Raw genomic sequence first — 14,458 nt, 5'->3', positions numbered from 1 at the left:
GCAAAATTTAAGAGAGAAAGGATGCCAAAAAACTCAGTGATCAAGATCAATAATATTTTACTGTTATATTTTTTAAAAATCAAACTGGCAAACTCGGACCCCAGGCTGGTTGCGTGTTTTAGTAAATCGAGTTTTATCGGAGCCAGAACCAGGCCAGGCAGATGGAGCAGAGCCTTGCAAGTGCAGGGTCTGAGTCTGTCCGTGTGTAAAGTGTTGATATCTGGCCCTGGCCGGTGTGCACAGTGGTTAGAGCATCGGCCCGTGCACCAAAGGGTCCTGGGTCAGCTCCCCAGCCCTGGTCAGGGTGCATGCAGGAGGCAAACAATCAATGTGTCTCTCTCACATTGATGTTTCTCTTGTTTTCCCTCTCTCCCCCTTCATCCCTCCCTTCCATTCTCTCTAAAAGTCAATGGAAAAAATACACTCAGGTGAGGATTAACAAAAAATGTTGATATCTTGTCCCTCAGGGATTTTAATTTTTTTAAATAGTCTTCATTTTGATGACTAAGTTTTTGGGTGCCCCTTTAAATGTTGTACTCATGGCCCTGCTACTGTGCCTGTCTGTTTTCCCGGCGAGATCCTCCAATTTGCTGCCTGGGCTGCTAGAATGGGGTGTTCATAAGCCATGGCTGTCAGAGTTCCCAGAGCCTGGGGAGGGAGGAAGTTGGGGTTCTGGGCTCCAGACACTGACTTTTCTTTAACACTAGTGTTTTGTCTTTGACAGTTGCCTGGGCCTTTACTCTTCCTGGAGGCTTGAACCCAAGGCTCTGGATTCAACCTTTCGAGATAGTAAGTCTCAGGGAGGGGACCAGGAGAGGTCTAACTTCTCATGAAGACCCTCAGTCAGTCTGCTGTGCAGTCCCACGTGGCATCCCACCTGCCATGACTGCTACCGCCATTTCCAGAGTCTTTTCAGGCTTCCGTGTTGTGAATGGGCTTCACTTTGGTTGACCTTGAGGCTTCTTGGCTCTGTCACCTATTATTCAACCACTTGTACTCAGCATCTCCCTCACCTTCCTCCATGTTCCTTGCCTGCTGTAGTCTTCTCTTATGCCTTCTCTGATCTTGGAGGGGTCCTAGTCCTTTACTGTCACTTTAATGGGAACCTTTAACTGTCAGGCTCAAACAACAGAAGTGTCCTCCTCTCTCTTTCTCTCTCTCTCTCCCCCATCCCCCCCTTTTCTCCCTCTCAGGTTCTCTGTTTTATTTGCATAGTTTCACTGTACATCTTATTTGCATAACTGCTCTTTCCCCCTCTATTTTATTTGTAGTGTTGCCAGTTCTCTGTGTTTTTTTTCATCGTTGCTATTTCTCTAACTTATTTGCAGAGTTGCCATTTCTCCTCTGCCAGGCTGAGAAGGATAAGTACCATATGATTTCACTCATATGTAGAATTTAATGAACAAACCGAACTACCAAGCAAAATGGATGGTTACATCTTAATGAGAGTAAATTCTCCCTGGCTCCCTTCTCACTGTGTCTGTGACCTGGTCTCCTCTGAAGTCATTTTGGAGCCACAATTTTTGGTAGCTAGAGAGACACGCATGTGTCCAAGGGAAGAACTTGACTGGGGAGGCATAGCTCTTGCTGGGGCCCCGGGTCTGTGCTCTCTCTCCTCAGATCCAGCTGAATGAGATGAGGCAGGGTTCACTCTGAATGAGGAGCCCTGCAGTCCATTTGCCCTTGTGAGACCCTGACGTGGATGGAAAGGCTTGAACACTCAGGCTTATCTCCTCAATTTCTTTGATAGCTGCCTGTTCACCATTTCTTATTCCTCTCACCCATGTACTTCTCTTCACATTGAGGTTATTTGGAACTTGTCAACTCGAGTTCTTACTCAGGACTCTTTCTGGAGGGTAAAGTTAGAAACCTCAAGCTCTTCACTCACAACTCCCCCCTGGAATGTTCTGATTATTCCCTTGGCCCAACATTTACTTTAAATTGCCCAGAACTCTCTGGGAGACCATTTTCATTGTGAAAATACAGTGAATTTCTAAAGGCACCCCTCCTGGTCTCTAGCGTCCTGTAGAGGCTGTTCTCAGTTGCTCACCATTGCATGAGAGACAGTTGCATTTGAAATTGGATGTTGAAGCCTTAAACTTGAGGCTAGTGAGGCGACACAGGATGACCCTGTCCTCTGGACTTGCTGGAGTGACAACCTAAAAATGTCTCACCAACCAACAGTGCTCTGTTTACCACGCAAAAGGTCTGCAGTCTGGCTTCACCCTGCCACCTATTCCCTATGGGCCTTTTTATAAATTAATTTTTTATTTTTTATTAATCTATAATTACAAATTATTAGGAACCTGACAAACACTACCTTGGCCAGGTGATCAAGGTTCACGTCAACAAAGTCATGCTGCTGGCATGTGCCCTTAGTGTGATGTGACCAGAGCGACACTTTACCCTGTGTGGCCCTCCTCCCCCAAACCCATTACCCCAGTCTAATAATGATGAAAGACCAAACAAATCCCAACTGAGGGACAGTCTGCACATCCCCTTTTCCATATTTATTTTTCTCCATAGTACTTTCCGCCATCTAACATACTATTTAGTAATGTAAGCTCCAGATGGGCAGGTATTTTAATCTGTTTTGTTCATTGCTATATTCCCTTCTTAAAGACAGTTCCTGAAATAGAGTATATGCTTAATAAATATTTTATTTATTTGTTTGTTTGTTTGTTTGTTTATTTTAAGTTTTATTATTGTTTAAAATATTACAGATGTCCGTTTTTCTCCCCAATGACCCGTTCCACCCCATTCCTTCCCCCTCCCCAGTCCCTCTCCCCACCATTGTCCATGTCCTTGGGTTGTGCATATATGCACATAAATTCTTTGGTTACTCTCTCCCCCTCACCCACCCGCCCTCCTCCATCCCTCTGACATTCATCAGTCTCATCTATGCTTCCATGTCATTGAATCTATTCTGTTCATCAGTTTATTAAGTTCTTTAGATTCCACGTATAAGCGAGATCATGTGATGTTTGTCTTTCGCCACCTGGCTTATTTCACTTAGCATAATATCCTCCAGGTCCATCCATACTGTCCCAAAGGGTACGAGATTCTTCTTCTTTACAGCTGCATAGTATTCCATGGTGTAAATGTCCCACAGCTTTTTTATCCACTCATCTACTGATGGGCACTTGGGCTGTTTCCAGATCTTAGCTATTGTGAACTGTGCTGCTATGAACATCGGGGTACATATATCCTTTCTGATGAATGTTTCAGAATTCTTAGGATACATTCCTAGGAGTGGAGTCACTGGGTCGAACGGCAGCTCCATTTTTAATTTTTTGAGGAACCTGCATACTGCTTCCCATAGTGGCTGCACCAGTCTGCATTCCCCCCAGTCTGCAGTGTACCAGGGCTCCCCTTTCTCCACACCCTTGCCAGCACATGTTGTTTGTTGATTTGTTGATGGAGCCATTCTGGCAGGTGTGAAGTGATAGCTCATTGTGGTTTTAATTTGCATCTCTCTGATGATTAGTGACGTTGAGCATTTTCTCATGTGTCTCTTGGCCATCCGTATGTCCTCTTTGGAGAAGTGTCTATTTAAGTCCTTTGCCCATTTCTTAATTGGGTTGTTTGTCTTCCTCTTGCTGAGTGCTATGAGTTCTTTGTACACTTTGGAAATTAGCCCCTTATCAGATACATCCTTGGCAAATATGTTTTCCCAGACCGTGGGGTTCCTTTGTATTTTGAGGCTGTTTTCTTTTGCTGTGCAGAAGCTTTTCAGTTTGATGTAGTCCCATATGTTTATTTTTTCCTTTGTTTCTCTTGCCCTAGGAGATGTATCAGTGAAAAGTCCACTACGTGGGATGTCTGTGACTTTACTGCCTATGTTTTCTTCCAGGATTTTTACGGTTTCGTGACTTACATTTAAGTCTTTTATCCATTTTGAGTTTATTTTTGTGTATGGTGAAAGTTGGTGGTCTAGTTTCATTTTTTGCATGTATCTGTCCAATTTTCCCAGCACCACTTACTGAAGAGACTGTCTTTACTGCATTGGATACTCTTGCCTTCTTTGTCAAATACTAACTGACCATAGTGGCGTGGGTCTATTTCTGGGGTCTCTGTTCTGTTCCATTGATCTATATGCCTGTTGTTGTACCAATACCAGGCCGTTTTGATTACAGTGGCTTTGTAATATAGTTTGAAGTCTGGTAATGTGATCCCTCCCACTCCGTTCTTTTTTCTCAAGATGGCTGCAGCTATTCGGGGTCTTTTTTGGTTCCATATAAATTTTCGAAATGTTTGTTCTAGGTCTGTGGTTAATAAATATTTTTGAGTAAAAGAATAGAGCTGCCTTCTCATTTTTAATTGCTGCATAGGATTTCATTATATGAGTATAACATAATTTTTTAAGCAGACCACTACTCATAGGCATTTAAATTATTTCCAATCTTTTGCTATTGCTAACAGCCCTACCTTGAACATCCCTGTACATAATCATTTGCACACATGACGATCTACTTCATCTTTAGGACCTACTTCTAGAATCAAAATTGCTGAGGCTAAGTATGTTTCCAATGTTTATAGATATTACAGATTGTTCTCTGTCTTAGAGGTGGCCTTAATTGAGACTCCTATCAGCAAGATATGAGAGTGGCCGTTTCTCCACTCCTCACCTACACAGTAGAACCTGTGAAAAAATGCTACCTCAGTGGAGTTTTTTGGAGTGAAGCTGAGTATATCTTCCTACGTTTAAGAGATATTTGTGTTTCCTTTTTCTGTGAACTGTGTGTTAATATATTATTTTCCATTTTTCTATTGGGTTGTCTTCTTATACATAAAGAGTCTTTTACATATCAAATATATTACACCCATATCTGTGATAGCAATTGCAAATATTTTCTCCTAACTTATTGTTTCACTTTTGGCATTGTTTACATGTTTTTTGTGAGGCAGAATTTTTATTTGAATGTAGTTTGGTTTAATGAGTCAGGGATTTTTTGTTTGTTTGCCTCTGCTCTATTATTTTTTTCATTGTTCTGGAGTAACTAGGCGATGCAGTTAGACCATTAAAATAAGTTAGACTGCATAAAGGGTTATAGGAAGATCATCGTTATTTGTAGGTGGTTTAATTGCTTACCCAAAAAAATCACATGGAGAAACAACTATTCCAAATAATTTGTTATAAGATTAATATATAGAAATCAATAGTTTGAGTGTACACCAGCAAGACCTGTTAGAAGGTAAGATAGAAATGATCCATTCACAAAAGAAGAAGGAGCAGAAATTGCCCTATCAAATACTAGCATACCTGAAAACTATAACTATTATTTTTTTAATGTTTTTATTGATTTTAGAGAGAGAGGAAGGGAGAAAGAGAGAAACATCGATATGAGAGATTAACATCAATTGGCTGCCTCCTGCACGTCCCCCAATGGGGATCCAGCTTGCAACCTGGGCATGTGCCCTGGCCAGGAATCCTACCTGTGATCTTTTGGTCCATGGAATGATACTCAACCAGATGAGCCACACCTGCCAGGGCAAAAACTGTAATTATTAAAATGTGGTACCAGCACGTGAATGATAAATAGATTCACGAAGCCCCCTTCATCTTCAAGTCAGCAGTAGTGCATCACATTTTTCTCCTGCTTCCAATCTCTCTGACTCCCTTCTGCTACTAGCTGGAGAAAACGGACTGCTTTTAAAGGTGCATATGATTGGATTAGGCCCATCTAGATAATTTCCATTTTGCCACACAGTGTAACATAATTATAAGAGAAACATCAGGGGACAAAAGTCATAGGGGCCATCTTAAAATTTTGTCTACCACATCAGCTAAAAGTTAAGCATTAAGCATTAAGTAAAGAAGACTTTGAGAGACCGGTGTGAATGCCCTGTTTTGAACCATAAATATATAGGTCATATAATAAAGTTGCATTTTATTGCTCACATCGCATATAAGGTTGCGTCTGATTGGCTAATTCTAGTACCAGAAATCCTTATATAAAAGTACAGGAACTTGATTTTTTTAAAGTCACTTTGGAGCAAAAGGGTAGGTAATTACTATTTATTATTATTATTATTATTAGGTAGATCAATCAAAGTTATACCTATTTTTTGTCAAATCCGAAAAAGATATTTTTTGGTGTGCCGCAGAACTTTAGTAGTTTGTGTGCCATGAGATGAAAAAGGCTGGAAATCACTGGTCTGCATTTAATGCATTGTTCTGGCGGGAAGATTTCAAACTGAGATTCCAAGCATGGTGGCTAGTGGTTAAAACAGGGCGCTGGACTCTTCCTGTCGCAAGTCCCAGTTCCACCGTGTATCGCCCTTGCACAAGGTACTTAAGCCTCCAGGTTTGCTGCTTCATTTACAAAGTGTGGATAATAATAGAACCTGTCTTGCTGTGTTGTGAGCATTGACACAGGTGAGAAAATGTTTATGTTTAGCACCATAACTGGTACTTCGTTGTTATCATTATCAACAGAAGGTATCCACTGTCCTGTCATGTAAGGAGATAAGAGAACTTCATAGGTGCCATCATGGAGGTGTGGGAAAATTGTGGAAAATGCCAACAATGAGGCATGGTTGTGCAGATAAGGTAGAATAGCTCTTGCCTGGAGATCATGATGATACTGGAATAGAAGTTGGATCTGAACTCTGCTTGGGACTGACCAAAGTTTCATCTAGTGTTATATTAGTAGGTTGAAACTATAGATATTTAGCTTGTTGTGCTATACATCTAGCATGAACCATACAATTGTTCGGCATCAGCCCCATCACGGTGGTGGGAGCATCTTGATTAATGCCTCTGCAAAAGTTTCCCAGGTTTTCTCATCATCAAAACTGGCCAGTTTGGCTCAGTTGTTAGAGCGTCAGCCCACAGACTAAAGGGTCTTGGGTTCGATTCTAGTCAAGGGCACATACCTCAGTTGCAGGCTCGATCCCTGGCCTCAGTCGGGACACGTGTGGGAGGCAACCAATTGATGTGTCTCTCTCACATCGATGTCTCTCTCTCTCTCTCTCTTCCTTCCACTCTCTCTGAAAAGCAATGGAAAAAATATCCTTGGGTGAGGATTTTAAAAAAAATCTCAGATAACTCCATCTTAACATCTTTTAGCACCATGAAACTGAACACAGTGAAAACTTAAAATCGTTCTGAACCTAATTCAATGCAACTTATTTCATTGTTAAGAGAACTCCCACTTCAAAACTCATACAAAGTATGGTGAAACACTGTTGATTTCATCACGAAATACCTGGCAGATATTACTGCTCTAATATTGTGCCTCCACTTTTGATTTTCCTTAGGAAAACATGACCCTTCAGTCTTTGCTTCTGACCTGCCTTTTCCTGCTAATCTCCGATTCCTGTGAGTTCTTCACTGAAACAAATTATTCTAGAAGAAGTTTTCCTTGTGATGAGAGAATACAAGGTGCCGCTGTTATTGCCGAGTGCAACAATCGTCGACTGCAAGAAGTTCCCCAAACTGTGGGCCAAGATGTCACGGAACTAGACCTGTCTGATAATTTAATAACACACGTAACGAATGAATCATTTCAAAGGCTGCAAAATCTTACTGAGATCAATCTAAACCGCAATGCGATGGTACAGCCCTACTCTGAAAATTATTCTAGAAATAAAAAAGGCATGAATATTACAGATGGGGCATTCCTCAACTTGCAAAACCTAGTGGTGTTACTACTTGAAAACAACCAGTTAAACAAAATACCCTCTGATTTGCCAGGGTCTTTGAGATATCTTAGTCTAATTCAAAACAACATAATTTCTGTAACTAAAAACAACACTTCTGGACTTAAGAATTTGGAAAGGCTCAACTTGGGCTGGAACTGCTATTTTGGCAATGTTTGTAATAAAACTTTTATTGACAAGAGAGCATTCAAAGAGATTACAAATTTGAAGGAGCTAACACTATCCTTTAATAACCTTTTCAGCGTGCCACTCAACCTGCCAAGCTCCTTAACAAAACTGTATCTTAGCAACACCAAAATCAACACCATTCGTAAAGACGACTTCAAGAACCTGGGAAATTTAACAGTACTAGATTTAAGTGGGAACTGTCCAAGGTGTTTCAATGCACCGTTTCCCTGTACACCTTGTGCAGGAGATGCTCCCATTTCTATAGATGGTAATGCTTTTGATAGCTTGACCAAACTTGAATACCTCAACTTGTCTAGCACTTCTCTCCGGAAGATTAATTCAAGCTGGTTTGACAAGATGCCTTATCTGAAGGAGCTGCATCTTGAATTCAACTACTTGGTACAAGAAATAGCCTCTGGGGAATTTTTAACAAAACTGCCCCACTTAGAAATACTTGACTTATCTTATAACTATGTAAAGACACAATATCCCATATATGTTAATCTTTCCCGAAACTTCTCTAAGCTTAGATCTCTCCGGACTTTGCACTTAAGAGGATATGTGTTCCAAAACCTTAGATATAAAGATTTCCAGCCCCTGATGAATCTCTCACATTTAAACACTATCAACTTGGGAGTTAATTTTATTAATCAAATTGATTTTACCATTTTCCAACATTTCCGCAACCTGTCAGTCATTTACTTGTCAGTAAACAGAATATCACCCTTGGTAAATGGTAACAGGCAAAGTGGTGCAAATTTCTCCACTGGCCAAGGCCATGTCATTAAACCACGCTCAGCAGATAGTGAGTTTGACCCACATTCGAATTTTTATCACAGCACCAATCCTTTAATAAAGCCAGAATGTGCAAATTATGGCACTGCCATAGATTTAAGCTTGAACAATATTTTCTTTATTGGGCAAAAGCAATTTGAAGCTTTTCCTAACATTTCCTGCTTAAATCTGACTTCCAATGGCAATGCTCAAGCATTAAATGGAAGTGAATTTTCAGCACTGCCTCGTATCAAATATTTGGATTTTACAAACAATAAACTGGACTTTGATTGTGATAGTGCTTTCAATGAATTGCCTGAGTTAGAAGTTCTAGATCTCAGCCACAATGAGCACTATTTCCAAATAGCAGGGGTAACACACCGTCTAGGATTTATTAAAAATTTAACAAAGCTGAACACTTTAAATCTGAGCCACAACAATATTTATACATTAACAGAGTACAATCTGAGTAGCATGTCCCTGACAAATTTAGTTTTCAGTGGAAATCGCCTTGACATTTTGTGGAAGGCTGCAGATAAGAGGTACATGTACATTTTTAGAAATCTCAAGATACTGAAACGGCTTGATTTGTCCTTTAACAACCTTGAGCATATCCCAGACGAAGCGTTCATTAACTTGCCCAGGACACTCACCTGCCTGTATATAAATGATAATAAGTTACATTTCTTTAACTGGACGTTACTCCAGCACTTTCCTGTTCTCACAATGCTGGACTTAAGTAGAAACCAGCTACATTATCTAACTTACAGCCTGTCTAAATTCACACAATCTCTTGAGACGCTACTATTGAGTGACAACAGGATTTTGCACCTGCCCTCCGGCTTTGTTTCCGAAAACAGCAGTCTGGTAAACCTTGATTTAAGTTCCAACCAGCTAAAAATGATCAACAGATCCACATTTCAAACGAACAACGCCACCAAGCTAGCCCTGTTGAAACTCCATGGAAACCCTTTTGACTGTACCTGTGACATGGGAGACTTTCTACGTTGGATGGATGAAAATTCGCATGTCATAATTCCTAGGCTGATAGATGTCATGTGTGCCAGTCCCGGGGATCAAAAAGGGAAGAGTATTGTGAGTCTAGAGCTAACCACGTGTGTTTCAGACACCATTGCGGCCATACTGTGTTTCTTCACATCCTTCATCACCATCACGGTTATGTTGGCTGCCCTGGCTCACCACTGGTTTTACTGGGATGTTTGGTATATTTATCACGTGTGTTTAGCTAAGGTAAAAGGCTACCGGTCTCTTTCTACATCGCAAACTTTCTATGATGCTTATGTTTCTTATGACACCAAAGATGCCTCTGTAACGGACTGGGTGATCAACGAGCTGCGCTTCCACCTGGAGGAGAGTGAAGAGAAAAATGTGCTCCTCTGTTTAGAAGAGAGGGATTGGGACCCAGGGTTGGCCATCATTGATAACCTCATGCAGAGCATCAACCAGAGCAAGAAAACAATATTTGTTTTAACCAGGAAATATGCAAGAAGCTGGAGCTTTAAAACAGCATTCTACTTGGCCTTGCAGAGGCTGATGGATGAGAACATGGATGTGATTGTATTCATTCTGCTGGAGCCAGTGTTGCAGCATTCTCAGTATTTGAGGCTACGGCAGAGAATCTGCAAGAGTTCCATCCTCCAGTGGCCCGACAACCCCAAGGCAGAAGGCTTGTTTTGGCAAACTCTGAAAAACGTGGTCTTAACAGAAAACGATTCACGGTATAACAATTTGTATGTTGATTCTATTAAGCAATACTAACTGATGTTAAATCGTGGTTTACCAACATAATACAAAGGCAAAGCAATGAGCCTTCTGCCTTTGTAATCTATTGCTGTGTAACAAATTACCCCCAAATTTAGTGGCTTAAAATGACACAACTTGTCATCTCATAGTCTCTCTGAGTCAAGAGTCCAGTATGGCTTAGCTAGGTGCTCTGCTCAGGGTCTCTCAAAGACTGCCATCTAGGTGTTAGCCAGGGCCACAGGCATCTCCTGGGGTTAAGATTGCAGCCTTTGGGAGACCCCCAAACTCCCACTCATGTGGTTGTTTTCAGGATTCGCTTCCTTCTGGGCTGTTGACCAAAGGCTGCTCTCAGTTCTCAGCCACGTGGACCTCTCCCACATGGCAGTTTGCTTCATCAAAGCCAGCAAGAGAGAGAGTTTGCTGGTAAGACAGAAGGCACCATTTCTTGTAATCTAATCAGGGAAGTGATATACCATTACTCTGTCCATTTTCTCTTTGTTAGAAGTAAATCACAGGCCCCACCAGCTCAGTGAGAATGATCGTCTCAGTCCAGGGAAACTAGTCTGACACTGGTGAGTGGTTGTGATGGCCTCAGTCAGAGACTGTGAATATCAGGAGGCGGGATCATTGCGAGCCATCTAAGCAGTGGCCTACTCCACCTTCCTTTCAATATCTAAGAACTTTTGAAACTGTAACTAATAGTTCTGATGTTAAGTTGCTGTTTAGATTTATCATACATCCATGGCTACATGATTATATTATGCTGTGGTTGCATTAGTCTTTCTTTTAGAGTTACTTTTATAAATATTGGCTATAATATTTCCTTCTAAGGTATAGATGCCATTTAAAGGTTGATATAGATAGCTTTTAAGTGGTTTTTTTTTTATTTCTTAACTATTAGAGTATGCAGCTAAATAGGAAGCATTTGGAGCATCTGTCAATTGTCATCACTGTAAATCTTGAATAATTAAAAATGCTTCATTTCACATGAGGAGCATGTGATAAACATACAGTAGGGAAACAGATCTATAATATAAAAGAAATTGGCATCTACACTGGGTTTTCTGAGAATACTTTTAAAAAATATTTGGTAGAAATCAAAGGGGAAACAGTTTTCGTGACATTTGTAAGTTCCCATCATTATTAACAGAAAAGTTAATTCTCTCTTTACCTCCTACTCAGAAGACAAAGTCAAAATGCCTACCTGCGGGCACCCTTTATGCTTTTCTCCCAAATGAAACAACTTGGGCGCTCCCCACTGCCTCTGCCGGCCCCTTGGCTCTTCTACATCGGTCCATAGCGCCCTCTCTCTAGCACAGGGAGGGATCCTGGAGAGGCGCCTTAGGAAATTTACGGGCATAAGACAGTAAAGTCTCTTCAGAATGAAAAGAAGAAAAATCTCTAATGCACCATCCTTCCTTAAGTACATGCAGTCTCTTATTAATCTTGAAGGATGAGTTTGTTTAAATATGTGTTTCTAAGGAACTGAACAAAATGGTGTGTCCTAGTGTCATTTAATGTGGACAAAGTGGATGTCAGCATGAGTTTGCCAAGGGCAATTTTAGCTTTAACGTTGAACCCCATTTTGTGACCATGGTGTTTATAGGAAGATATTTGTGCTGGTGTTTGTTGTTTTTTAAGTCTTTTGATTTCAGAGAGAGAAACATCAATGATGAGAGTCATTGATCGTCTGCCTCCTACACGTCCCTTACTGGGGATCGAGCCCGCAACCCGGGCATGTGTCCTGACTGGGAATGGAACTGTGACCTCCTGGTTTATAGGTCAATGCTCAAACCCTGAGCCACACCAGCTGTGCCGTGCTGGTGTTTGTTGAAGCATGGGAACAACTATCTACAAGCAGGGTCATTCCAGGAAGGGACACCCTAAAAAAATGGTCAGGGGCAGTTACATCTCATCTCTGTTAATGCCAAAGTTATTTGTGGTCTGGTAGAAGCTCATCACTGTTCCTTGATTGTTTTGGTAAAACAGAATTATAAATTTTTGACTAGCATTAGTGATTAGGGAAGTATGGTAAGCTCAAACACTTTAGCAGTGTCTGTTGACAGAATCAAAAGTTAGTGAACGTCATAGACAATTTTACCTTCCTTGCAAATATCTTCATAAAGTGAAGATAGCGAAATCTGTGGTTAATAACATTTGTTTCTGAAACTCACTTATGCCTCATTTAAGATACTGGTATGGGAAAATCAGACCTATAATTTGTTAAAGAGAAAGTCAGCATTGTTCTCTTTTTCTGTTATTTTTAAATGTACGTATGCTAATACCTGATTTTAAGTTCTTAAAGTTCAAATTTTACAAAAGGATGTACAGTGAAATTTAACCTCCCTCCCAACACAACTTCGCTTCCTAGAGACAATCACTAGTAAAGATTCTTGTGTATTCTTTTGTATTATAGTGTAAAGGCTCAGCTGCCTTAACAAAGAGACCCAACAATACAGAAGTTTATTTCTCTATCCTATATGCTATGGCCTGAATATTTGTGTCCTCCCAAAATTCATGTTGAAACCTACCTGCCAAGGTGATAGTATTAGGAGGTGGGCCTTTGGGAAGTGATTAGGTCATAAGAGCAGAGCCCTCAAGAGTGGAATTGGTGCCCGTATGAAACTGACCCAAGAATGTTCCCTTGCTCTTCTGCCATGTGACATTATAGGATGTGGGCTGTCACCAAACACCAAATCTGCCAGCACCATGATCTTGGACTTCCAGCCTCCAGAACTGTGAAAGAAATTTTTGTTTTTTATAAGCCACCCCATCTCTGGTATTTTGTGACAGGAAGGTGTTCTGGGACATATTCCCAGTGAGAAGTTTATAATTGTGGCAGAAAAGGAGAAGAGATTTGGTAGACAGCTAGAAGTATCTGTTACAACTTCTGGAAGTTTTCCACTTGCACATTTGAGCCTTCAATTGCTCATCTACTCTAAAGGAGCAGACTTTATAACAATGTTCTACATTTTTTTCTTTTCACCTAACATTTCTCAGAGTGTATATATTTTTTAATGACTGCATAGTACTGCTTTATATGAAGGAACCATAGGTTATTTTCCCAGTCCTTCATTGATGAACATTTTGATTGCTTCTAATCTTTTGGTATTACAAATAATTCTATAATACTATGTCTTCATGTTGACATAGACATATCTCTAGAGAATAAAATAAGTTTAGTACAGCGATACTGAAAGTGTTCTGCAGACTGACGCTGGGCTGCAACTGGGTGTTACTGGTCTGTGATGAGATAAATACAACATTCTAGAGTTTTCAAATTCACATGGCCGTGACTTCCATGATCAGTGGAAATTTTTTTTAAATCTTCTATTTTGCCCCAGATGGTTTCAGAAGTACAGATCCAGAAGTGGAATTACTGTGTCAGAGGGCTTCTGAATTTTAAATGCTTATAGACACTACCCAATTTGTCCTGCAAAGTGGCTGTTCAAATGTACACTTCCACTAAGAGTCTTGGCAGAAAGATATAAAGAATACAGAGTCAGAGAAGAGTTGATGGTTGTCATTTCCCAAAATACAACGGACCGTGCTCAGAGTCCATCTTGAGGTTCCTTGTTGAGAACTAGTAAAAGTGATGAATTTGGTTTGGATTTGGGAAGCCAATCAAAACATACTATTAGCACAGGTGTGATGTAAAAGTCTAGAGCACTCCTGGCAGTGGGCAGTCTGTTGGGAAGGAGGAGGGAGGGTTAGGAAAGCATATTTAGCATATGTATTGCTTTAGCTCAGTTGGCTGGAGTGTCCCCATTTGCCAAGGTTTTGGGTTCGATCCCCCATGAGGGCAAATACAAGAATCAATCAATCAATGAATCAATAAAATGGAACAACAAATTAATGTTTCTCTTTCTGTCTCCTTTCCTCTCTCTCTCTAAAATCAATAAATAAAAAATTTTAAAAACTACACAATACAAATTTTCATACAATGTTATTGACTGATGGTGATCATGGGGTGAAGAGTGAGAAACCCCATGGGGAGGATGGGTGAGAATCACTGAGATGGTGTTACAGAGCTTCATGTGATTAATCAGCTGAGTGGTGATGGGAACAGGGAGGGTTACATGGTGGC

General features: G+C 40.6%; 1 protein-coding gene across 1 annotated transcript; it reads left to right on the top strand.

Annotated features, from left to right (window-relative positions):
• Positions 1-732: 732 nt before the first annotated feature.
• On the top strand, positions 733-14,256 carry TLR8 (toll like receptor 8). The gene is made up of 2 exons (XM_081125335.1): positions 733-789; positions 7,264-14,256. The coding sequence occupies exon 2, from the start codon at positions 7,270-7,272 to the stop codon at positions 10,384-10,386; it is 3,117 nt and encodes a 1,038-aa protein (XP_080981461.1). The 5' UTR covers positions 733-789; positions 7,264-7,269; the 3' UTR covers positions 10,387-14,256.
• The last annotated feature ends 202 nt before the right edge of the window (positions 14,257-14,458 follow it).

The sequence above is a fragment of the Miniopterus schreibersii genome (assembly GCF_964146895.1).
Source record: "Miniopterus schreibersii genome assembly, chromosome: X".
Taxonomy (NCBI): Eukaryota; Metazoa; Chordata; class Mammalia; order Chiroptera; family Miniopteridae; genus Miniopterus; species Miniopterus schreibersii.
Note: the sequence above shows the minus strand (reverse complement) of the source record. Positions and strands in the feature narration are given on the sequence as shown.

Coding starts and splice junctions, on each gene's coding strand:
- TLR8 (XM_081125335.1), top strand. CDS start 7,270: ATGACCCTTCAGTCTTTGCTTCTGACCTGCCTTTTCCTGCTAATCTCC.